Source organism: Amblyraja radiata, chromosome 23 (assembly GCF_010909765.2).
Source record: "Amblyraja radiata isolate CabotCenter1 chromosome 23, sAmbRad1.1.pri, whole genome shotgun sequence".
NCBI lineage: Eukaryota > Metazoa > Chordata > Chondrichthyes > Rajiformes > Rajidae > Amblyraja > Amblyraja radiata.
The window spans coordinates 4,945,421-4,972,715 of record NC_045978.1 but is presented as its reverse complement, the minus strand read 5'-3'; the positions used below and the strand labels follow the sequence as shown (position 1 = coordinate 4,972,715).

The 27,295-nt window shown below is 41.8% G+C and overlaps 1 protein-coding gene across 1 annotated transcript in view; it reads right to left on the bottom strand.

The window, feature by feature from the left end:
• prpf6 (pre-mRNA processing factor 6) overlaps nucleotides 1-20,410 on the bottom strand; it is a 44,684-nt gene extending 24,274 nt beyond the window's left edge. The window contains exons 1-11 of the mRNA XM_033041411.1: nucleotides 20,206-20,410; nucleotides 13,501-13,666; nucleotides 11,098-11,216; nucleotides 6,620-6,698; nucleotides 5,966-6,142; nucleotides 4,574-4,714; nucleotides 3,934-4,028; nucleotides 2,693-2,849; nucleotides 2,033-2,195; nucleotides 935-1,053; nucleotides 620-838 (exon numbers count right to left, since the gene is read on the bottom strand). Of these exons, the coding sequence (XP_032897302.1) occupies nucleotides 620-838; nucleotides 935-1,053; nucleotides 2,033-2,195; nucleotides 2,693-2,849; nucleotides 3,934-4,028; nucleotides 4,574-4,714; nucleotides 5,966-6,142; nucleotides 6,620-6,698; nucleotides 11,098-11,216; nucleotides 13,501-13,666; nucleotides 20,206-20,408 (1,638 nt within the window). The 5' untranslated portion in view covers nucleotides 20,409-20,410. The remainder of the gene's footprint in view (nucleotides 1-619; nucleotides 839-934; nucleotides 1,054-2,032; nucleotides 2,196-2,692; nucleotides 2,850-3,933; nucleotides 4,029-4,573; nucleotides 4,715-5,965; nucleotides 6,143-6,619; nucleotides 6,699-11,097; nucleotides 11,217-13,500; nucleotides 13,667-20,205) is intronic.
• Between the last annotated feature and the right edge of the window lie 6,885 nt (nucleotides 20,411-27,295).

Genomic DNA, 27,295 nt, shown 5'->3' with positions numbered 1-27,295 from the left:
AACGCATTGGCCACAAGATGCTAGTTTTTCCTCTTGCTTTTCTCTTTGCCGTGTCAATTGTAATCGGTAGAGTAATCCGAACTTCCACAGCGTGCAAGATGCTCCGAGGGAATTCAGCTTTCTTCATAGTTCACAGGGAAAAGTGGCTAAAAATGTTAAAGGTCGGTGGCTGAATCAAATTCTTAAGCAAACTTTAGGAGGGGCAAACAGAGGAAGCAAACAATGAGACACGAAGGGCTGCAGATGCTGGTTTAGATAGTGTTCAGACGGAGCCATGACTCGAAGATCTCAAATATCCTCAATTAGAAGGAAACCATTAAATGTCAAAGTATCTCGTTATTCTTGTGGAAAAGCTTTGCACTTCTCCGACCTTATCCTCGTGTGAGGTATGTGACATTGTTAGCTCTTTGATGCCATCAATAACATTACCTGGTGGCCCAATAACTTACATGATCTAGTTACTGGTTATTTCACAGTGCAAAGCATATGAGTAGCAGACCATTACATTTTAGTCTGGGTCTAGCAGACTGCAGGTATATCAGATTCGCCCGACAATAGAACTCAAGAGATAATCCAACCCGAGAAATGACTGCTGGGGCTCACGTTCAGATGTAATTACCTGAATCCACTGCTCTCTATTAATTTCCACTCCATTCGCTCGAAGTGAAGTTATAGCTCTGTCAATGATCTTGTCGACCATCTGAGTGTTTCCATTCGCTTCTTCCAGTTTTGCCGCAGTAATCCAGATGTGCCGATCGGTTGGGATGTTCTCTCTTGCTTTGTTCAGCACTTTCCGAGCATTTTCGTAGGTCTCCAACCTTGCTAAAGCAAGCCATAGCTAGAAAACAGAAGAACATCAGATTCCCAACTTGACGAACAGTCTACCTGAAGTACCAAAGAGTTATTTTCTTTAACCGTTGACCCAGGGAATTACCTCAACGCTTGTAGGACAGCATTCGACAGCCCTACTGAGCATAATCCGTGCATCCTCTGGTTCCTCCAGTTCCACTGCTGCTTTCCATAACCGCACAGAGTTTGGTACATGCTCTAGGGCTGGAGAAAATATGTTTTATACAATTGGACAATTATAGATTGACTAAACTATCCACCACATATACAAAAAGAAAATTTAACTGGTCTGTAATAAAATACTTAAAACTTTCATTGCATTTATATGTCTGCATTTCGTATAGGGTGGAAGCCTGAATAATTATTTGAAAGTGATAGATTTGCTACTGTAAATATAACAAATTTGTATCATCATTAGGATATTAAAATCTATAAACGATTATTTGCCCAAAGAATACATAAAATAATTTTGTGCAGTACAATAGCTTAAAATTGGCTAGTTGATTTTGGGAAGGGTCGTTGCTGCTAATATTCTAAGATTATTTATTAAAAATGTAGATCCAGTGCAGTACTGAGCTATTATCGACCTCATTGAAGACCCTTGGACCGGACTTTACCTTGCACTAAACATTATTCCCGTTAGTCAAGAGTGGTTTATTGTCATATGTCCCAGATAGGACAATGAAATTCTTACTTGCTGCAGCACAGCAGAATATGCAAACATAGCACATAACGGGAGAAGGAAAAAAGTTCAGTGTGTGCATACACATGCACACATACGCAATAAAGAACAAATACAGTGCAATAAGTCTGTTGCAGTTCAGAGCTTATTTGTTGTCGTGTTTAATAGCCTGATGGCTGCAGGGAAGAAGCATGCATCTCTACACTGTGGACAGATTAATTGTAATCATGTTTTCCGTTGACTGGTTAGCACGCAAAAAGCTTTTCACTGTACCATGGAACATGTGACAATAAACTAAACTAAAAAAGTAAATAATGTAGAATGTGTATTCAAATTGGCGGATTGTTTTGGATGGGATCCTTGCAGCTAATATTCTACCTCTGGATTCATTAAAGTGATGGCCAATGAAAAATGTGTCACCAACTCCAGGTGTCTTATTTGTAAATGGAGGCGATTTGACCAAAAAGATGCAAAATGTTCCAACATAAACTTGGTTTGTACCTTTTCGCAAAACACGCTTCTTTGCTCTGATGTCAGTCTCTAATTCTGCTGCACGTATGTATATGCGGACGGATTGTGGCAGATGGCGGACAGCATTAGCTACCACTGCTTTAGCCGTGTCACCAGGTTGTAGTCGAGCTGCCTCCAACCAAACATCTTCACTCTAGAAACATGCACAAATACATACTGAAAATAAATCCATGACTCTGTCTGACGTCATCTGTTGCCGGCCCCGATCTGTTCTAACCTTTACTTGCTTCCAGCTCCTCTTCCTTACAAACAGCCTGAAGGGTCCTGACCCAAAACGTCACCTATCCATTTTCTCCAGACATGCTGCCTTTCAGCCTACCGAGTCCACGCCGACCAACAATCACCTGTACACTAGTTCTATGTCCTACACGATAGGGGCAATTTACAGAAGCCAATTAATCTACAAATCTGCACGTCTTTGGAATTTGTGAGGAACCAGATCGAACCCGGGTCTCTATTGATTGTGAGGCAGCAACTCTACGCTGTGCCACTGTGTCTCCCCATACAAGATGAAAAATGGAGATAATTTGATTAACCTAAAATTGTATTGAGTATAGAGTCCTTATCAAATACCCAAGTGAAAAAGCATGCTCAGAGCTCGATACCAAGTCATCTAAAAATATAGATTACCTTTGGACACATCTCTGTTCCTTTCATAATTAAATTACGAGCCACTTGCAATTTGCCAGTTACTTCCTCAAGTCTTGCAGATGCAATCCATGCTGGAGGATGATGAGGGTTGGTTTCACGCACTGATTTAAGAAGCAATCTGGCTTTTTTTATGTCACTGTAACAAAATAGTTAACACATTAAGTAGGTATTGCTTAAAACCCATTAAAGTACAATGCAAGGAAATTAAAGATATCTAGTCGTCTAGAGTGTAAAAAGAGACAATTCTGTGCTGATAATTAAAGAGCGCCTCATTTCTTCAGCTTCCTGCTGTTATTAAGAATGTTATTAAGCTGGAAAAAGTGAAGGGAAGATTTACAAAGTTGTCAGGACTTGAGATGCTGAGCTACGGAGGAGGTTAGACGGGCGGGGACTTTATTCCTTGGCAGGCCAAGGAATGATCGTATAGAGGTGTATAAAATCACGAGGGAAATAGATACGATGAATGCAGTCTTTTATCACGGGTAAGGAAATCAAAATCCAGAGGACTTGGGTTTAAGTTGAGAGGGGCAAGATTTAATACAAAACGGCGGGGCAACTTTTTCACTCAGACGGGTACATGGTTAGGAAAGGGTTAGAGGTATACGAGCCAAACTTGGGCAAATGGGACTAGCGAAAATGGTACATCTCGGTCGGAATAGATGAGTTGGGCTGAAGGGCCTGTTTCTATGCCGTATGACACAGACTCTTATCAACTTAATTCCTAAGCAAACAAATCAAAGTATTGGATGAACTCAGTGAGCCAGGCAGGTAGGAATAGATACTTTACTTTCGGGTTTTGACCCTTCTTCAGACTTGTCTATATCCATTTCCTTCCACAGATGCTGTCTGACCAGCTGAGTTCCTCCAGCAGTTTGCTCAAAATCTAGTATCTGCAGTCTTGTGTCGCCAATGAACGCCCTATATGGCCACACTGCGTAGCCCGATTGTGGAATTTTGGATATTTTTATTTCCTTCAAGAACCTCAAAACAGGAACATTTTCCTAACTATTATATGATTTAACTTGAAATTTTCAGATGGAAAGGAATGAAGTTAAGTAATCAAGGCAAGCCACGGATTTTGATGCGTCGTTTCATTTCAGAGTAGACCAATATTAAAAATTAAAAATATATTTTTAAGATCCCAAGGACTCAAATCGGGTTAAACTAGATGTATGATAATGATCAAAGTTATATTTTACTTACAATTACGATACACTTACTTAATATCTCCACCATGTGTTGGAATCATCGAGTTCAAATCTGTCAAATAGCCTTTAGGATCCACAACAGTTTGTCCACTGACAGAATCAGACACCTTCAGGAAAAATAATAATATTTATGTTGTCTGGGGAATAATAGGAAGCAAATTTTAGACATCTTTGTACAAAAGTTTAATGAAATTGTAACTATGTTATCTCCATTAAGCAAGAGAACATATGAAATGGGAATAGACCACTCGGCCCGTCAAGTGGGCTGCTCTGCCATTTAACCAGGTCATGGCTAATATTTTAACATCAAATACGATTTTTTTGACCAGTCCTCATATCTCCAATTCCCAGAAATATATCCACGACTCAACTGTACAGTTCTCTAGTGGAGGATTCCAAAGATTAACAACTCAAAGTGACCAAATTGATACCCATTTTTTAAACATAAATGGCCAACACCTTACAATGAGACTGAGATTCCTTAATTCTAGACTCGTTAGCCACAGGAACCTTTCCCTGATTCTAATTAGTTGAGAATTTTATATTTTACAACATGGTAATTCTTCAATTTTTCTAAATTGCACATAGAGGTTTTCCGCTTTACATTTGGTATAAATTTGGCACTCATCGAACCATATTGCTATCAACGTACTTGACTCAATCTCATATCCATCAGGGTGTTTCGGGCTTGACCGATTTTCCTCATGTCCAACTCTCCTGATCCAGGTGTTGTCCCGCCTGGGTAAGGGCTATTCAAGCCACTGGAATATGGCGATGTCAATCCAGAAAATTGCTGCAAAAACATTAATCATATTAAACATTGCTCCGGATTAAGTGACTCATAATAGGAAAAAATATAAACCCTCTTAATTATGCCACAATGCCAAAATTAAATTAGAATGCATAGCATTTGCTTTCATGGCAACTGATTACATTTCTTTTCTTTTAAATTCACAAACCTTTGCTGAAAATCAGAAAACAAACTCAGCAGCTCATTGACAAGGGAAGACGCTAAACGCTAAAGTAACTCAGCAGGGCAGGCAGCATCCCTGAGAAACGCAGAGAGTTGGAGAATAAATGGACATGCCTTTAGAAAGGAGATGAGGAATTCCATTAGTCAGAGGGTGGTGAATCTGTTGCCACAGATGGTGGTGGAGGCCAAGTCATTGGGTATTTTCAAGGCAGAAATGGGCAGATTCATGGTTAATAAGGAACCCAATGAGGAAAAACGTTTTCACACTGAGTTGTGAGCGTGTGGCATTCTCTGCCTCAGAGGGCAGTGGAGGCTGGTTCTGTGGATGCTTTCAAGAGGGAGTTAGATAGAGCTCTTAGGGATAGCGGAGTTAAGGGATATGGAGAGAAAGCAGGAGCGGGGTACTGATTGCGGATGATCAGCCATGATCACATTGAATGCATTTTAAAATATACATGGACAGGTACATGAATAGGAAAGGTTTAGTAGGTGCTCTGGTTTCCTCCCACATCCCAAAGTAGTGCAGGTTTGTAGGTTGATTGTAAATAGTAGCTGTAAATTGCCTCTAGTGTGCAGGGAGTGGATGAAAAAAAATGAGATAACAGAACTGGTGTGAATGGGTGACAGATGGCTGGTGTGAATTTGGTGGGCCAAAGGGCTTGTTTCCATACTATATCTTTCAGGCTATTCAAGCAGATGGGCCAAATGTGGGCAAATGGGACTCGCTTACGAGGCATCTTGGTGGTATGGACAAGTTGGGACAAATGGTCTGTTTCTGTGCTTTATGACTACCTTACTGTTAAGTAAACCAGATCCAACACTAAGCATGTACAAATTATTTGTATTCCTGGCTATTAAACCATGAAGAGGTACAAGAGTTCAATTTGTTGTCGATGTTTGCTCTGTGCCACTAACAGATAACACAATTAATACTTAAAATTGGCAAAGATACACTGCCATCTGGTGGTCCAAGTCAAAGATAATTGTGAGGACGCTGCAATTTTCAGGGGGTCACATTCAGGGGGTGGAATAGATTAAATATTTGGGTGATAGATATCAAGTAATACTGACTGTTTGTCTGGGGTCCACACTGGTGTGTTGTTCTCCAGTTTGCAAATGTTTGGCAAAGAAGCTGTCTGGTACGGGTGTCAGCTTCTCATAGCGAGGGTTCCTCTGACGTTTGTTACGAGCATCACCAACTTCAGGAATACTCAGCCATTCTTCTTCTGTAACTTCGGAAAGTTTCCTCTGGAGAGATTGCAAACATCAGAGCGTTTCAAGAGAGCCGAGAGCGTTTAATTGCCAGATGCACCAGGAATGGATTAATGAAATTCTTACTTGCTTGGAGCTATCCTGGCTCATTAACACAACAAATTTGACAACACACGCAAAGTTGCGGGATTCCTGCCATTTAAGTGATGAATGCCAGTCGCTCTGCTCCAGTCAAACTTACTTTAAAATTAAAACGTAACAGAAAACAGAACCTTGCACACATTGCGATAAAGGAATAGTACACGGGTCCACATTATCTGTACTTTACTTGGCTCCCATTTGCAGCCACATCACCCAGTGCGGGGCCAAAAGCTAGTGAACTATGTGCCCGCGTAGTGGAACCAGATCACAAATCATGCAGGAATTAGCCAGACTCTTAGAATTAAGTAAAGAGATAATGTGGAGAAAATAGCATTAGGGATGCAGCTTTATCCTAAAAGGCAAAATAACTACCTTTAGATCAGAAAACTGCTGCTGGATTTTTGGACGCTCCATACGGTACTTCTCAATTTCTTCCTTCTCGCGCTGCTCCCTTGGAAAGGGAGAATAATTTTATATTAAAAACACAGGCAAATAGAAAATACCTTCAATTCATAACATTGAATAGATTTTTCAACTAAGTTTTGGAACCAACTTAAAAAGTAATTAGCATCCAAAAAAAACTTAATTTAAACTTACACTACAGCTATTTTCATGAGAAACCTTTTATATAACATAATACATCTGCTGATAATAGCAAGGAGGCGCAGAATATACCCATAGAATACAAACGTATAGAGATTCGGAGCAAATGTATATAACATTGTTTGCCATTATGGTAAGCACTAAAACATAATATGATCATTCATGGATGACCACAGTAACTTTGCTGATGTTAATGTTTTGGATTTTAAAAATCCATCCATTCAGCTAGGATAAGAGTGCAGACACAACTCATTAATTGGGGATTCTCAGCTGATGGAATACGGATGATTTTATTTTAGTTCATGTTTTTAAATGATTATAAATTAACTTTAAACCCAAAGCGGTATAATACAAGAGGTCATTACAATAAAATGTTGCAAAGATGTCTTAAATGACTTTACAGCATCTGGTTAAATTAATTAGATTTAGAAGCAATTATACAGGTACCAATTGATTTAACTCATACATTAAATACCAAGGACCAAGATTTTCAACGTTTAAGCACTAAACAAAGCTGGTCCATTGCAACCATTATTTAGCCTCCTCCCCCCCCCACCCCCACCACGAGGTACTATTATTAATTACTCCTTCACAATGATTAATGTTGTAAGAAGGAAACACAATGAAGAACAAAATAGAAACTGCTGGAGGAATTCAGCCGGCCATGCTTGTTTAGAAACAATGAACTGCATATGCTGGTTTACAATAAAAAAGTACTGGAGTAGGTCAGCAGGTCAGGTAGCATCCCTGGAGAACATGGGGAAACGAGTCTGATGGTGCTCCCGACCCAAAACGTCACCAATCCATGTTCTCCTGGGGTGCTCAGCCTGATTCGCTGAGTTACTCCAGAAGGGAGCCTTTTTAATCCCTTCCAAGGGATTAAATTGCATTGATGTTAGTTGAAGTTTGAAAATTGATCTCTTGATCTGTTATAACACATGGCGAGGTGCAATCTATGGTGGTGCCAACATCATATGTAAAATGAATTTCACTATGTAATGTTTAATTGGATATATGACAATAAATATCCATTGAACCATTGATAACAGGAGTGGGACAAACACGTGCTCAATATATCTTTTTCCATCCAAAAATAAAACTGATACAAATCTCTCTCTCCCTGTTGTCCGCAGCAAACATTGTGCTGGAACAGCAAATTAAAGTGTATAATGGTAAAATCCACTGCTAAAGTGGCATGTGAAAGATGCAGGCAATTACTCCAGGACTAACAGGTCAGCAATGTTGCAGGATAGCGTGCAAATGACAAATTGCAACAATTTGCTGGATGGTTTGCACCTCCTTGCTATAGCTTAGAGAAAAAGGCACTTCATTTCAACCGTAATTTTATTAATTTGCTGCTCTTGACATTAATTGCATTTTCAACTCCTTTCATTATGGGATAGCAATAAATGCTGTGTTTCTTGATGATGTTTTCACTCAGTAATTTGTCACAAAAAGTGCTTGAGTGGACGCAATGGTGACATTGTGGTCCAGCCATTGGACCTGCTGCCTCAGATATGATCCAGAGCTGTGTAGCTGTGTGGAGTTTGCACACTCTCTCTGTGGCCCTATGGGCATCCTTTGGGTATGCCACTTTCTTTGCACATTTTCAAAGAGGTAGCTTAATTGGCTGATATATATTACCCCTTAATGTCAGCTATGGCAGAGGAAAAATTAGACTTGAGAGATACAGCGGGGAAACCGGCCCTTCGGCCCACCAACATCCGTGCCGACCAGCGATCACCCCATACACTAGCACTATCCTACACCCTAGGGACAATTTACAATTTTACTGAAGCCAATCATCCTACAAACCTGTGTCGGAAGGAACTGCAGATTCTGGTTTAAATCAAAGGTAGACAAAATGCTGGAGTAACTCAGCAGGACAGGCAGCATCTCTGGAGAAGGAATGGGTGGCGTCTCAGGTCGAGACCCTTCTTCGGCATGATCTGAAGTCTGAAGAAGGGTCTCGACCCGAAGCTTCACCCATTCCTTCTCTCCAGAGATGCTGCCTGTCCCCGCTGAGTTACTCCAGCATTTTGTGTCAACCTACAAACCTACACTTCTTTGGTGTGGGGGAGGAATCCGGAGCAATCTGAGAAACCCTACATGGTCACAGAGAGAGCGTACAAACTCTGCACAGATAGCACCCAAAGTCAGGATCAACCCCGGGGCTCTCGCGCTGCATGTTAGCAACTTTACCACTGCGCCACCCAAACATTTGCTATAATTACTCATCATTTTTGAATGAATTGCACTATAGCTTACAGATGAAACTATAACATAGGACTCAGTTTTAATTAATGAAAGTCAGTACAATCTTAATCAGATATTAAGTGGTAGGCAGAAATTTGCATTAGATATGTACCACAGTATACTTCTGCGAAATAGAAATAAATATTTGATAAAACCGTGAAATTATGCTTCATCTATCATATTTCTGTAAAGTATTCTCGTGAGCATCCATATGATATCCATTACCCAAAGCTGAAGTATAAAATCAAGTTAGAGCAAGCACATATCTGGATTAACATACAACAATATCCCTTGTTCCATATCATGCGAAATCAGCTATAATTTATACTCTTAAGCAGTTCCAATTATATAGCCCATTGAAAACATGCAATGGACACATGCACTTTATCATATTGAAATGCAACACCCGATTCAAATATGGCAGTAGTCAGAGTAGAAGCTGCAAGTAGACTTCATTAAGGATCATTGCAGGGATTGTTACTGTTTAAAATTTGTAACAAAAACAATTTCCAAATTTGCAGACATTTGTGTTGTTTTTCCAAGGGAAACATAAGTCAATACTGACGGAGACTGCAAAAATTCACTAAAAATTAACAACTCATATTTTAACCTCTGTGTTGAGTTTTGTCCTAAAAAAGAATATTACCACATATTAACACTAAATGGGGTGAAGAACAAACACAAACCAACAAACAAGTGCAAAGACACGTGGAAAGCGAACCAAGAACGGAACTTTTATCTCAAGCAGTACATAAATTACCAGACCAGCCGTGCCAAACATTCTATATTACAATGCCACTGGATAAAGTGCAAAGAGAGGCTTACAAATCTAACAGAAATTAGGTTTTACCAACCCAGTGAGTATGGATGAACCCTAAGAGGATGATTGGCCAACAAAGGATATTCCTTGAGCATGAAGACAAGTAGAGGAATCAATGCTGGTGCATTTACTAGATTGGCATCTTATGATGGATATTGGAAGGATTGTTTTTTCCCCACTGAGTGTTGTGAATCTTTGGAATTCTCTACCCAAGAGTTAGGAGGCAGAGTCATTGACTACATATATTTAAGGCAGACAGTGACAGACATTTAAACTTTACGTGAGTCAAGGAATATGGGGAGGGAGGAGAAAAGTGATATTGAACTCAAGATTGGGCTGGCTGTGATCTTGAATTACGGAGCAGGTTTAAGAGACCAACTGGCCGACTGCAGATCAGTGTCGTTCATGTTACGAGTCATGCTTTGGTAGTTACGCCCACTTGCTTTTACAGTGGTCCTCCCTGCCTGTTCCCTTTAGAATTAGAAAGATGTGCTAGTATGACATTATATATGCTATGTCGTTAATCATGTCTTTGGACCTTTATCATGCTGTAAGGCCTGTTATTCCAACAGCCGAAACACAACATGGTGTCAGAAGTGGGATACAAGGATATGTTTGACTTTCCTCCAGTTTATTATCAATTGCTATGCATGCCTTACTTTGTTAATGGGTTTGTCATGTTATTGATTCTTTAAGAGGGAGGATGTAGATCAGTGTCACTCATGTTATGAGTCATGCTTTGGTAGTTACGCCCACTTGCTTTTACAGTAGTCCTCCCTGCCTGTTCCCTTTAGAATTAGAAAGACGTGCTGGTTTGAAGTTATATATGCTATGTCATTAATAAAGTCTTTGGACCTTTATCATGGTGTAAGGCTTCAGTTATTACAACAGCCGAAACACAACACCGACTCCTGTTTTTTTTAAATTGTCATTAAATAATCAAATAGGAAATTTAGAAGAATCATATAGCGGCTCGTGAGTCTGATGCAAACGGGTGTAGACGAGCCGTAGAGAATAGGGTTAAAAAAATTATTCAATGAAGTAACCATTAGCGAGTACAATGCCACTATGCGGAAGAATGGGATGAGACTTCAGTGGGCAAATGTCCCAGCATGAACTAGATGGGCTGAGTGGCCTACTTCTGTACTACATGCATATGTAATTTTCATACCTTCTATCTTTTCGTCTTTCATCCATTCTCTTGTCCAGTGCAGCATAGATTGCATCAGCTTCTTCATCATCCTTTTCATATGGTCCACTTGAGAATAAACTTCCAGCATATCCGTTAAACTTAAAAATAAAATTATTTCAGTATCCCCAAACTATCAATCATAGATAAGCAGAACATTAATAATGCGTGCCAGTGGACAAAATCTCCAGCTGGACACATCAGTGATGTTGAATGGAATCTTTACCCAAAGATGTTCTTTATATTGATTTCCATTACAACTATTCATTCTAAAGGGAAAGGCCACATTTGATCAGCCTTATTAAATTCCTTGAGAAATAATAGAAAAAGTAAAAGGAGTGTCATAGAAGTTCTAAGCTAACTTAAGAGCTAAACACTGCAAATGTTGAAAAATAGAAAATATGCTCAATTGGTTCGATATAATTTGCAGAAAAACAGCATTGCATGGTAGCAAAGTCACTACCTTATGCCTCCTGATAGCCTCGGATGCTCAAAACCCCTGGATTCGGTTAATAACCTCATGGCTAAAGTTGGAGGGTGTGTGTTGTTAAGGGACATGAATAGAATTGAGGCAAGTTGAGTGTGAACCAGTAAAAATTCAGGTGAGGAATGCCAAAAGATGTTTAATGTAATCTTCATACCTGGCCTAGTAAAGGAAGCAAGATGCAGCTGTATATAGATAGGTGTTGCTAACAATATTGTTATCATTTAATTTTAACTCAGAAATAAGAACCACTATTTCAAACATTTGCAGATGACACCGCAAATTGGTGTCGTTTTACAAAGGACACTGTTAAAGTTCTGGCGGTACCTCATAACTTCATGGAGTGTGGGGACCCACTAGAATGGTCAGCATTTATAGCTTGTTCCTAAAGCCCCTTCAAATCTCTGTAATTATTTTGATGAAGGTGCTATCGGATGGGGAATATGAGAATGTATATTTGTGATGAATTAAACATCGTTCCACGTGAAATCTAAAATTAGGGATCGTTCTTACAAAACATTCACTAACATATTTAGCATAGAACCATTCCCATGGAATAGTTATGTCAAGAAGCATTGATAAATTTCAGGTGAAGTAAGCGCGAGCAAACAAGGAAGAAAGTAGTAGGTGAATTGAAGAGCCTTATAAAGACAGAACGCCAGCATGGTTGAATGGCCTGTTTCATCATAAAGAACGTCATGGAGTCATACAGCACAAAAACAGGCCCTTCAGCCCAGCTTGCCCATGCCGACCAAGATGCCCCATCTACACTAGTCTCACCTGCCCGCATTTGGCCAATATCCTTCTAAACCTTTCCTATCCATGTACCTGTCAAAATGTCTTAAATGCTGTTATTGTAATTGCCTCCACTACCTCCACTGGCAGCTTGTTCTGTATGCCCACCAACGTCTATGTGAAAAAGTTGTCCCTCAGGTTCTTAATAAATATTTCCCCTCTCACCTTAAACCTATGCCCTCTGGTTCTTGATTCCCAACTCTGGGTAAAAGGCTGTGCATTCACCCCATCTATTCCCCTCGTGATCTTGTACACCTCCCTAAGTTCAGCCCTCAGCCTCCTGCACACCAAGAAATAAAGTTGTAACCTGCCCAACCTCTCCCAATAGCTCAGACCTTTAAGTCTTGGCAACATCCTCATCATTTTTCTCTGCACTTTCCAGCTTAAGATCCTTCCAATAGCAGGGTGACCAAAACTGAACACAATACTCCAAATGTGGCCTTGCCAAAATCTTGTACAATTGCAATACATCATCCCAACATCTATACTCAATAACCTGACTGATGAAGGCCAAACTACCAAGAGCCTTCTTAACTACCCTATCTACCTCTGACACCACATTCAAGGAACAATGTATCTATATGCCAAGATCCCTCTGTTCCACGTCACTCCCCGTGTCCTTGCCATTCACACTGATGCTCCTGCCTGGTTCGACGTCACAAAATGCAACACCTCGCACTTATCTGCGTTAAACTCCATTAACCATTCCTCAGCCCATTGGCCCAAATGATACAGATCGTGCTGTGATTTTTGATAACCATCTATGCTATCTACATTACCACATGTTGGGTCATCTGCAAACTTACTAATCATACCTTCTACATTCCCATCCAAATCATTTGCCCAGCACAGATTCCTGATGCACACCACTAGTCACAGGCCTCCAGTGCGAAAAATCTTTTATCATCACCATGTGTAAAAGATATGAGTGGCAATTTTAAACAAAGATAATAAAGCTAAATAAAACTGTAGAATGCAAGGCATATACCTCCAAATACCCTCACATGCAATATGGAGCATCTGGTTGTACTACCCATATGTTCACTTTTAATCTGGGACAAAAATATTTTCTTTTTTTCGTGTGTATACAAATGAGCTGTTAGTACCTCATCATAATTGGTGTCATTCAAATCTTCATCGTCATCATCTGCTTGATTCTTTTTCATTTGATCGCCGACAGTTCTTTTCCCAGGGGGAGCATGCCGATCATCAACTGGGTCATTGGCATCTCGCGCAGGTCCAATATCCGAACGGGTTGTGAAACCAGTGGCACTAATCAAGTACAAGATTTAATTAACAAGCAGGGAATGAAGTGATTAAGTATTTGTATTATCCTGTCTATTTTATAGTTATAGTTCATATTGTGGTTGTGTTCTTTATTACTGTACCGCTGCTGGCAACCCAAATACCACCGACCTTGGTTGTGTGGCGATTAAATTATATCAATCAAATCAAATATCAGCTTTTTTGTCCCTGAAGGGGAAATCTTACCATGTGTGTGTACAAAGTGTAGTTACTGAAATAATAAAAGCTTTAGTTTATAATTGATGGTAGTTGTCAATATGAACATAGAATAAAAAATATTGTATTTAAATATTCCCAACTAGAACATAGAACAGAACAGAAACAAGCCTTTAGACCCACAATATCTGTACCAAACAGGATGACAATTTAAACAAAACTTCCCGCACTTGATCATATCCCTCCTGTCCCTGCATATCCAAGAGCCGGTCTAAAAGCCTCATGAATGTCACTATCGTAACTGCCTCCTCCACCACCCCTGAGGCAAGACTTTCCAGGCATATATTTAAGAGGGAGTTAGATGTGGCCCTTGTGGCTAAAGGGATCAGGGAGAGAAGGCAGGTACAGGATACTGAATTGGATGATCAGCCATGATCATATTGATTGGCGGTGCAGGCTCGAAGGACCAAATGGCCTACTCCTGCACCTATTTTCTATGTTTCTATGTTTTCTATGTTACACCACTCTGTGTAAAGAATATGTTAACTTTTTTTTAACTGTTCTGATCAGCAATTAAAGTTTTATCTTTTGATAGAAAACTTTGCATTGCAATTATGTTTCAACTTTTCATGTGAGAAATGAGAAATCTGAACACATATTCATCAATATTTAAATATATTCAAATTCTGTCGTGCTGGTAAACGTTTTTCAGGTTAAGCAACATGCTACATTTCAACATTTAGACTTAACGCAAGGCGAGTTTGTCTAGGGAACTGAAGCTTTATATAGCTGAAGACCATATTCTGCATTCTGTATCTTACCCTTTTTCTATCTATTGTACTAGACTTGATTGTATTTATGTATAATATCTGATCTGTTTGGAGAGCATGCAAAAACAAAGCCTTTCACTGTACCTCAGTACATAATAATAATAATAATAATAAATTTTATATTTAATGGGCACCTTTCATACAAAATCTCAAGGACACCTTACATAGTAATCGGAATAAAAACATATAATCGGAGTAAAACAAGTAATTAAAGACATCACAATGACACAAATTAAAAACAGAATTCAATCCAAAAACAGAAAATCAAAAACACAGTGTGAAGAGAGAGCAGCGGCAACCAATTCGTGCCAGCGTCCACTCTCCCTTCACGGCAGCCATCTTGGACACAGACCTACAAGACTACAGTTAGACAAAAAAAAAATCATCCCCCCACAGTGGATAGCACTGTGGAGGAAGGCACAATGTCCAGTCCCCACCCCTTGTTCACCCCAAAGTCAGGCCTATTGGGGCCACCGCAATTGCCTCTACGGAGGCCCGATGTCCCTGGCCGTTCTCACCGGGTGGTCTTGCCCCGGCGTCGGGAGAGTCCTTTCGGCGGCTGGGCCACTTGGAACGGCCGCTTCTTGGTTGGAGCCCGCGGCTGCCGAAGCCGACAAGGCCGCGTCGGTTTGGCGCTCCTAGGCTCCAGATGAAAAAGTCGGCGACCGCTCTCCTCACTGCCGCCTTGCCGCCTCTACGCACGCCGCCTCTCCGCTCCGCAAACCCGCAGCCCGGAGATGTTGCTCACGGCGATCCAGCTCGCCAGAGCTCCAGCGCGGCGACCCAGGCAAGGCATCGCCCGCTCCGCTCCGCTCCGCTCCAGCGCTCCAATGCAGTGCCGCCACGCAGGCCGAGGTGCTGGGTGGTTCCCGCCAAGAAACGGCGCTCCAAGCCCGCTGGTAGGCCACGACGACGGGTCGACGGGCAGCCCGGAAAAAAGGCTGCCACACCGACCAGGTAGGGACCTATAAATAAAGTAACACCTACCCCCCCACAATTAAAAGACCATATCCCCTACAAACAAAAAAACAGGACTCACTAAAAACTAAAAAAAAACGAATTTAAGACGGACGGCTGCTGCTAGCAGCCGTTCACCAAGATGGCTCCTCCTCCTCCTACATGTGACAATAATAAACCTACACACAAGCAATGATATCAAACTAAATGTTGCTAGCTTTCTGTGCCCAGGCAACAATTTTTCTGAAGTCTGAAGAAGGGTTTCGGCCCAAAACGTTGCCTATTTCCTTCGCTCCATAGATGCTGCTGCACCCGCTGAGTTTCTCCAGCATTTTTGTGTATCAACAGTTTTTCATGTTCACGTGCATCTAGATGTAAACAAAATATCTCTCATGCACAAACTACATTCCATTCCTTTGCTGTTTTTGTTTTATATTAACAGCTAATGTGCAAATTATGCAGTAAAGTTATTGTTGCAGGCTCTGACCACATGGTGGTGGGGTGGGAGATTGCAACCTTCACGTGGTCCGCCCTGTTTCGACGAATGCAATCAACCTGGCGTGCACAATCAAATAGAACAAGTTGTCCTACAACTTTAGGCTGTGATAGCCATACGCAAGAAGAAGAACCACATGGTGGTTAAGTGGACCATGTATCACTCTTTTGAGATCCCTTATTAAAATTCTAAGGATCCAACCATTTATTAGTAATTATTTGCCTCGCATTTACTTTATGTGGGATCCCTGAAAGTAATGTACTAATGGAGCACCATTATTAATGAGAACATATATTAGATATATTTCCCCAATGCTCCAGGCAAACCAAGAATAAAGTCTACATGACTATTTATCAAATTAACAAGATTGCTTTAGGATGGGGCCATTTGTAACGTGGGCCATTTTCACTCATTTACAATTTAACAAAAACACAAGATTTTTCAACCAAAATGCTTCAAAATCTTTCAACCAAAATGCTTCAAATGGCTCCAAAATTGCTCATGTTATTCTTCTAAGGCTGTAATAAACTGCTTAAGTATTCTCCCACCCCCTACATCTTCAAGGATAAATCGACCTTGGAGGGAGGACAGCAAAGGTTCAAAATGACAGATGTTAAAGAGATCACTTGAAGACAGGTTGCATAAATTTGGTTTGCAATGCCTTATAAATTATGCGGATAAAGTGTGATCCTTTAATTGAGGTCCTTAAACACAACAGAAATAATTTTAAATATGAAATGTAAAGGACAAGCCATTCTAAATTATCAAACAGGTTCTGTTTTTTACAGAGGTTAGGGCAGAATTTGTTGGGTGTGTCCAAGAGGGATGCTTGAAACAGTGTGTGAATAGTTCTACAAGAAGGTGAATACTGGACCTTGCACTGGAAAATGAGCCTGGCCAAGTGGATGGCATATAAATGAGACGAGTGACCTCAACTCCTTTGGTTGTGAAAGAGGATAGGTCTGGACCTGGGGGTCCTAGTACTAAATTAGGGGAGGGCAAATTACAGGATTATTAGGTAGGAGATAAGGAAAGTAAATTGGGAGTAGTTGTTGGACAAGTATACATCTGACAGGAGCCCTTTAAAGACCAACTGGTCAGAGCTCAGAACTGGCATGTCCCAGTGACCAAGAGGGACACGGATGGCAAGGTAAGGGAACCTTGGATGACGCAGGAGGCTGTCATTTTGAGCAGAGAGGAAAAGGGAGCACATGTAAGGTTTGGGAAGAAATCAGACAGGGCCTTTGATGAATATAAAGAAAGCATGAGAAACTCAAGCAGGGAAATAGGAGGGCCAGAAGAGAACATGATATGTTAGCAGCAAGTCAGATTAAAGAGAATCTCAAGGCTTTTTATACATATGTTAAAATCAAGGCGGTAACAAGGGAGAGAGTAGTATCACCCGAGGATAAAAGAGGGGATTTATGCTTGTCGTCAGAGGATGTAGGCAGGCAGGGTGCTAAACAAATATTCTGCATCACATTCACCAAGGAGAAAAACATGGAAGGGCGAGAGAGATCAGTGTGGGGTATACTAATAGGTCAGGCATTTTGAGATAATGAAGGAGATGGTGCTGGATCTCATGAAGAACATTAAGGTGCATAAGTCCCCAGGGTCTGATGGTATCTATCCCAGTTTATTGAGGGAAGCGAGAGATTGATGGGACCTGAATGAAGGCCTCTGTACCCTCTTAAGCCACAGGCAAGGTCCTGGAGGAGTGGAATGGTGCCAACATTGTGCTTTTGTCCCAGAAGGAAAATAGAGATAATTCACAAAATTGGCGGCAATGATCCTCCAATCAGCAGTTGGGAAGCTATGGAAGAAGACTTAATTTCATTTGGTAGACAACAGGTCAATTAGGGACAGTCAGCATAGCTTTGCATGGGGCAGGTCACATCTTACAAACCTGATTAAGATTTCTGAGGAGGCGACAAAGGTGATTTGAGGTTAGGGCAGTCAATATTGTCAAATTACTTACTAAAAATCCACGTAGACATGATCCCTCATGGTAGACTAATCCAGGAGGTGTAAGATGTATGGGATCTACTGTAATTTGGTATCCACTGTGATTTGGTAGTTTGGATTTAAAACTGGTTTGGAGTGTATTAGTTATAAGGAGAGGTTGGACAAACTTGCATTGTTTTCTCTGCGGTAGAGGGGCAACGTGATATAAGTTTTAAATATTATGAGTGGCATAGATTGACAGCAGATTTTACGAGTGACATTTAAGAGGCTTTTAAAGGGCCACACAAATATGCATGCATGGAGTGATACCGTTTACGTGCTGGCAGAAGGGATTAGTTTATTTTGGCATCCTGTCTGGCACAGATATAGTAGGCTGAAGGGCCAGTTGTTGTGTTGTAAAGTGGAGGAGCAGTTTGCAGGAGGGTATTGAGAATCTCAAAAATCTATCGACGAGGATCACAAAGCCCTTGTAAGCATTGGAAGGAACAGACTACCTCACATATGACTCATTTACTCACTTTCTGCCATCGGTGGAAGAATCTGGGTTCCCACATTAGCCTGATTAGATACTCAGAACTCAGAAAAATGGAGTGGACACAAGTTATCTTCAATCCTAAGGAACTGCCCAAGAAAGTGCTCATTTGTATTTTTTTACCCGAGAAAATGGCCTGACCGATTATGGGGCGACTGTCTTTGGACTCAAGCCAGGGAACTATAAAGCTGACTCTGGCCACATTCATTTCACAAACTCAACACGTGGATAGTGACATGTTAGACCCCAAACGTCACCTGTCCACTCCCTCCACAGATGCTGCCTGACCTGCAGAGTTTGAGCATTCTGATTTTTATACATAAAATAGCGTCTGCAGTTCTGTGGTCTGCCTTTTATTCCAACAAGTCTCCAATCCCTGTGACAAGTTTAATATAGGATGCTGTTCACATGTCAACACAACCAATGAAGCATCCTGTCAGTGACATATGACTGGGAAAATTGAACAAGTCGATGAAGGTAAGATGACAGCTTGAAGTGTCTTAATTATGAAACAGAGGGGAGACTGACTAAGATTAGTCTGAAGGGTTCCAAACCATTGGAATTCTCAATTTCATTCCTTCCAAAGAGGCTGCATGATCCACAGAGTTATTCCACACTTTTTTGTAAACCAACATCTACATTCAGTTGCATTCAGAGCAAGTCATGTACTGCACAGGAACACGTTATTCGGCCCATAATGTCTGTTCCAAACATGACGCCAAGACTGAAGAAGGGTCCCTTATCCATGTCCTCCAGGGATGCTGCCTGACCAGATGAGTTACTCCGGCACTGTGTCCTTTTGTGTAAACCAGCATCCCTTTTTTCCTACATGATGCCAAGACCAACTATTAACCGCATGCACATGATCTATATCCCTCCATTCGCTGTATACGGATGTGCCTATGTAACAGTATTGTAAATGCCATTCGTGGTGTGTGTGTTTGGATCTTCAACTGGACCTAGAGTCTCCCCGGGGGCTCCCCCTGCAGTCAACCCACCCCACCTCCCATAGCCCATCCCTCGGGGGCCCATCCGTCTCCCTCCCAGGGGCTGTCTCTTTACCACTCAGGGACCTTAATCTCTACCGCTGGGGGAGGGGGCTTTCCCTACCTCCTCCCTGGGCCCGTCACTACCCCTCCCAGGTGCCCGCCTCGCTCCCTCATGGGGGCCCTACCCATTACCTCTTGGGGGGGCCCTACTCTTTACCCCATGAGGGCCCTACTCTATACCCCTTGGGGGGGGGGGAGAAGGAGGAGGGGGAGAAGGAGGAGGGGGGTGGAGAAGGAGGGGGGAAGGAGGAGGAGGGGGGAAGGAGAAGGAGGAGGGGGGTGGAGGAGGAGGAGGGGGGAGGAGGAGGGGGGGAAGGAGGGGAGGGGGGGAAGGAGGAGGAGGGGGAGGAGAAGGAGCAGGAAGGGGGGAGAAGGGGGGGGGAGAAGGAGGGGGGGTGGAGAAGGAGGAGGGGGGGGGGGGGGGGTGGAGAAGGAGGAGGGGGGGGGGCGGGGGCGCCGCCTCTCTCTCTCTCACACACCCCCACCCACTTCATGCTCGGCGCCAGCCACCAGCCACTCACCCTCTGCCCAAGCCGGGCACGTAGCCGAGCGGCGCGGGCATGCCGAGGAACGGCTTCTTCTTCTTGTTCAGCGTGCCGGTGAGGGTGGGGCCGCCGGACGGCGCGGGCGCTCCTGCTGCCGTTGTCGCCGACGAGGCCGAGGCCGAGCCCGGGGCGGACGGTGCCGCTCCCGCCGCCGCTGCCATCTTGGACCCGGGCTGCATCCCGACTGGCACTGCGGCCGCGCGGCATGCTGGGAACCTCATTAACCCCGGACATTAACATATTCCGCGCATACATCTCCATACATTACGCATAATTAACCCGCCCAGGCCCCTGGTGCGCCTGTGCTGGAGTTTGAAGCAACACTCAAGAGCAGGACAACAAATACTTTCACCACTAAATAGTTCCACAGACTGTTGGCAAGGACAAAAAAAAAGAAAAAAAGTGGCTCCTCAGGATTTATTTGGACATTGATTAATTGAAAGGAATTAAGACACTTAAGTTCATAAGTTCCAGGAGATATTTTTCTGGGCAATAATCTTCAGTCAGAAGATCATAAGGTCATAAGTGATAGGATTAGAATTATGCCATTCGGCCCACTCTGCTGATCCATGAGGTTCTGATGAGGGATGTTCTTGAGCAGACATCTCGCAGAAAATGTCTGAATCTATTCCAATCTCAACATAGTTATTTGGGCAACGAGTTATTATGAATATACGTGGTAGATTGTTAGCGGGACTCTGCTCATGAAGAGGATTTGGACAACGCCTGAGACCCGGGTTTGATCCTGGCCCCCGCTGCTGTCTGTGTGGAGTTTGCACGTTCTTCCTGTGACCGCGTGGGTTTTCGTCTGGGTGCTCCGATTTCATCCCACAGGTGTGTGGGTTTGAAGGTCAATTGGCCTCTGTAAAATTGCCCGTAATAGAAACATACAAACATAGAAAATTAGGTGCAGGAGTAGGCCATTCCACCCTTTGAGCCAGCACCGCCATTCAATATGATCATGGCTGATCATCTAAAATCAGTAACCCATTCCTGCTTTTCCCCCATATCCCGTGATTTCTTTAGCCCTAACTCTCTTGAAAACATCCAGTGAATTGGCCTCCACTGCCTTCTGTGGCAGAGAATTACCCAGATACACAACTCTCTAGGTGAAGCGTTTTTTCCTCATCTCAGTTCTAAATGGCCTACCCCTTATTCTTAAACAGTGACCTATTCTGGACTCGCCCAACATCGGGAACATTTTTCCTGCACCTAGACTGTCCAATCCTTTAAGAATTGTATATGTTTCTATAAGATCTCCTCTCATCCTTCTAAATTCCAGTGAATACATGCCCATTCATTCATTCATCATATGTCAGTCCCGCCATCCCGGGAATTAATCTGGCGAACCTACGCTGTACTCCCTCAATAGCAATAATGTCCTTCCTCAAATTAGGAGACCAAAATTGCACACAATACTCCAGGTGCGGTCTCACCAGGGTCCTGTACAACTGCAGTAGGACCTCCTTGCTCCTAAACTCAAATTCTCTCGCAATGAAGGCCAACATGTCATTAGCTTTCTTCTCTGCCTGCTGTACCTGCATGCTTACTTTCAGTGACTGATGTACAAGCACACTCAGGTCTCGTTGCACCTCCCCTTTTCCTAATCTGACACCATTCAGATAATAATCTGCCTTCCTGTTCTTGCCACTAAAGAGGACAACCTCGCATTTATCAACATTATGCTGCATCTGCCCTGCATCTGTCCACTCACCCAACCTATCCAAGTCACCCTGCGACCTCATAGCGTCTTCATCGCAGCTCGCCCTGCCACCCAGCTTTGTGTCATCCGCAAACTTAGAGATGTCACATTTAATTTCCTCGTCTAAATCGTTAATATATATTGTAAATAGCTCCGGTCCCAGCACCGAGCCTTGCGGCACCCCACTAGTCACTTCCTGCCATTCTGAAAAGGACCCGTAAATTCCTACTCTTTGGTTCCTGTCTGCCAACCAGTTCTCTATCCATGTCAATACCCTACCCCTAATATCATGTGCTCTAATTTTTCACACTAATCTCTTGTGTGGGACCTTGTCAAAGGCTTTTTGAAAGTCCAGATACACTACACCTAAGGTGGAGGCAGTGAGATAACATAGAACTGATGTTGACGGGTGATCAAAGGTCATGGATTCTATGGGCCGAAGGGCCTGTTTCCTCACTGTATCTCTAAACTAAACTAAATAATATGCAATCCCAAAATTCCACCAGTAGCGTTGTGCTTTCAGTATCTGCCGAGTAACACAATCCATTAATGTGCTAAGGATATATTGAAAGGAGAGCACATTGCTGTATATTGGTTTGGGCTTGTGGTTCATATTCCTTTGACATTAGGGACCACTAATAATGTGAACGTGTATAAACAAAAGAAGTGCAGATGCTGCTTTATACCAAAGTGCTGGAGTAACTCAGTGGATCATGCGGCATCTCTGAAGAAAATGGTTGCATGGCGTTTCGGGATGGGACCCTTCTTCAGACTTAAATTGGGGGGGGGGGGGGGGTTTAAGAGCTGGAGGCGAGAAAAAATCAGGACCAATGAAGCCACAAATGACCTCAGGCAGGGTGGTGCCTGGTAGACTCATTGTTGGTGAGGTTGCTATTACCTTTAGTTTGGGTGTCTTGTAGTTTAGCCATGGCAATATTGTATGCTTCAGTTCTGCTGTGTATCAACTGCAACAATAAATGGCCTCCCTTGATTTCTTTGATCCCAATCTAAGTGATTGACAGTGTGTAGTGTTGCACGGTGTGAGTGCAAAATGAGTGTAGTGCTCCACATTGACGACAAAGATGGATTCCTTCTGGAGGTCTCTGCTGCCAGTGGAGGAGCTAGACCTGTTTAAAGAAATGGAGCCCAGTAGTTTGCTGATGATTTTGGCTCAGTCGCTGAAGCAGCCTGCTGGACAAGCAGAGACACGAAATGCAGGACTAAATACTCACAGGGGAAGCTGTGAACAGCAGCAGCACTGGAACAAGAGGATCTGATGATTAAGAGGATGAATGAGAATACAGAGGTGAACTTCACAATTCAGAAAGGGGACAACGAATGCATTGAAGTGTTAATGTTTCGAGAAAGTACGCAAAGTCAATGAATATAAAAGTGATAATAATCAGGCATACAAATTACAAGAAGGTCTAGAGTGAATTTAAGGGGAAAATAAATGAGACGCTATAGTAAAAATCTAGGAGAATGATCCATTAATACATTCCTTCGTTCCATAGATGCTGCCTCACCCGCTGAGTTTCCTCAGCATTTTTGTCTACCTTCGATTTTTCCAGCATCTGCAGTGCTTTCCTAAACATTAATATCCTATTGCTCTGGATATTGGTAATATTGATGTGTGTGTGTGTTATAAATAATGTTAAATATATTTTTTTAAACAAATAATGCTGAAGTAACTCAGAGTGAGTTAGATAGTGTCTCTGGAGAACATGAATAGGTGATGTTTTGGATCAGGACCCATCTTCAGACTTCGGTTAGATGTTTACTAAATGCGCAAGCAAAGAGAATCAAGTGTGAACCAGGGGTCTGCTTTCAATTACTTCTGAGAAAAAAAATCTATCCTAGATGTGGGTGTTAAGGGTTTTTCAAAACTTTTGGTAAGTCAATAGGTGTTTCTGGTAATTAATTAGGAGGATGTTAGGAATAATAATGCATTTATCAGAGCAGCAACACGAATGAAGCAAATAGCCTGAGGGCAGACAATGAATCTTGCAGGAAACTAGATCTGGAAGCCTGTTGAACATAGCTTTGGGGTGGGAAGTATCTTATAGAGAGAAAACTGAATATGAAGAAGCCTGCAACGCTAGAACTAATTAGAAGAAGCTTCGAAATCGAAGACATGAGGAGTACATGCTACAATATAGTGGAATCCATTGAGGCGACAGTGAAAGTATTCATATATTTATGCTCAGTTTAGGCCCTAACCATCGATCAACCGCTTGCACGAGCTCTATGTTATCCTCCGTTTTCATCCACTTCCCGCACATTTAGGGGCAATTTTGCAGAGGAACAACCAATCCACAAACCTGCATGTCTTTGGGATGTGGGGGAAACCGGAGCACCCGGAGCAAACCTACGAGGTCACAGGGAGAACGTACGAACTCCGTACAGTCAGCACCCATAGTCAGGATTGAACCGGATGAATCTCTGGCGCTGTACAGCAGCAACTCTACTGCTGTGCAATTGTTGGCGCCCTTTTGAATTGAAAAGACATTAAATATGAATTATTTCATGGATAAAGAATTCTCACCTAGCCAAGGAGTGAAACATTGAAACATTATTAGCAACATCTTCCTTTTTGTATGTAGTGATTTACTTTGGATTTCTGGGCCAAATCTAGATGAAATTGTAGAACCAAAGAACTGTAGATACTGGTTATATCAAAAATAGACACAAAGTGCTGGAGTAACTCAGCGGGTCAGGCAGCATCTCTGGAGGAAAAGAATGGGTGATGTTTCGGGTCAGGACCCTTCTTCAGATTGAAGAAGGGTTCCGACCTGAAATATCACCCATCCTTTTTCTGCCTGACCAAGATGAAATTGACCAACTTAGCTGAGCACCTGTGATCCTAACACTGTCTCAATTTCCTAATCATTTTAACTGTTTTTAAAATTAAAATAGGATTAATATTGTTTTGATGATGCACATTCTTCAGCAGAGATTTAAGGCAGAGATAGATAGATTCTTGATTAGTACGGGTGTCAAGGGTTATGGGGAGAAGGCAGGAGAATGGGGTCAGGAGGGATAGATAGATCAGCCATGATTGAATGGCAGAGTAGACTTGATGGGCCGAATGGCCTAATTCTGCTCCTATCACATGAACTTATGACCTTATGTGCAGGGTGAGGCACTTCTGTAGAATCCCATGTGACCTATTTCAGTTCCAAATTTTGCAAAGGTTACTGGCAATTCCACGTTCTCTTGCTATGATTAATAAGCTGTCGAATAGTCTCTTGCCAATAACTTTCTGTAAATCCATATAGACAATGTCAATACATACTCCAAACCCACCATGTTTATCATTTAGAGACAGAATGAACTGCAGATGCTGGTTTAGGAAAGAAGACACAAGTGTTGGAGTAACTCAGCTGGAGAGACAGCATCTCTGAAGATCATGGATAGGTGATATAGCAACAGGGAACTACAGATGCTGGTTTGCACAAAAGGACATAAAGTGCTGGAGTAACTCAGCGGGCCAGCAGCATCTCTGGAGAACATGGATAGGTGACACAGAACCAAGGAACTGCAGATGCTGGTTTACATAAAAGGGCACAAAGTGCTGGAGTAACTCAGCCAGTCAGGCAGCATTTCTGGAGAACATGGACAGGCGACATTTCAGGTAGGGACCCTTCAGATTAATTGTGGTGGGGTGGGGAGGAAAGCTGGAAGAGGTGGAGGCAGAACAAACCATGGCGAGTGATAGGTGGATACAGGTGAGGAGGGGTTGAGATTGAAATGGTTGGACAAAGGCCAAAGATGAAATGATGTGAGATAAGGATAGAAAATGTGCGAATGTATCTAATCTTCCTGTACTTGCAGTTGGCTTGATTTTATTCATGTACTCTTCTATTGATTTGATGGAATAACACAACAATAAAAAAACTTTTCACTGTATCTCAGTGCACGTGACAAAAATAAACCAATATAGCTTCACTATAATCTGAAGAGGTAGATCTGATATTGCACAGTACAGATGGTGATAACATCAATTAGTTAATTAATACTTTGATGATAAAGTATTGGTGAAACCAACATAAATATTAATAAAAGAGCAGTTTTCAAAACATTTCAGATTTAAAACATTTTTTTAATTAATTGAAGATTTAAATTTGGAATGTAGTATATATTATTCATTTATACCTTCTTGCTGGCAGTGAATATAATTACATTGTTTACAATATATTTGACAGACACCTTTGACATTTTCGTTCATTATAATACTGGAATTTGATTCAGCATAGTCTAATATAAATTCACCTCTCCTTGCTACTTTCCCCCAAATTCATGCTGCCATTAATGTTACCGACAAAGAACTGCCGTTAATATCATGCCAATAGGCTTGAAGCCTCTGACTGTCATTCATTCCACATAACTGTAGTTTGCATATGTGGCAATTATCCAAGCAAATCCTATGAATCTTTTATCCTTGTGCCGTTCTGCACCAAACAAACTTAGGGAAGGAGAAATAAGCTGTGCATGGCTGCTCTGAGGACATTAACTTACAGATCTCATGTGTGTGCTTTTCCAGTTAACGGCACTCTTTCTTCAAGATTTGACAGAAGCTATAATCTTGTATCTGTGCCTTAGGATTAACGACGGGAAAGGTGAAGCGAAGCTCCCAAGCCAAAAGAATAACCAGAAAGCACACAGTTTGTAATTGTTTTGATACCAATACTTCAAAAGATGAAAGCCCCGTTCTAGCTCCAGGAAGATTTATGAATATTTCATTTCTTTTTGCATTCTTGCAAACAGCCCTGTGACATAATAGACTTCTAAACACAATGCTATGCCAGATGCTGATGTTAAAAAAAAGCTTTAAAAAGGCTAAATTAAAGCCTTGTAATGCAGTTGCTAAAAATGCAAGCTATTTCTATTAAGTATAGAATGTAACAAGCATTTCATAGTATAATAGCACAAAAATTACCAGCTAAATGCACAAATAAATTGACTGACATTTTTTTGATGATTATTTTAATAGAATAAAATGAATGGATAAACAGCAGACTGAAGCATCAGAAATGACTATGTTAAGTGCTACACCAATGGCAACACCAATTTTGAAGCTTATTTTTTTCAATGATCTGATACAATATTAAATCTACCATAAGTAAATACTTTGGCTGTCATTGCTGACATGTCATTTTACTTCCATGGCAGTCGATTCGCCTTGTCCTGAGTTGACCTGCAGGATTGAATTGAGTATTAGAAAGCGCCTTGAGTATTAGAAAGGCGCTATATAAATCCCATCCATTATTATAATTATCATGCTGTTGCAGAAGGCGAATGATTGACAGGAATCAAAACACAAAGTGCCAGAAGAACTCAGCAGGTCAGGCAGCAACTGTGGAG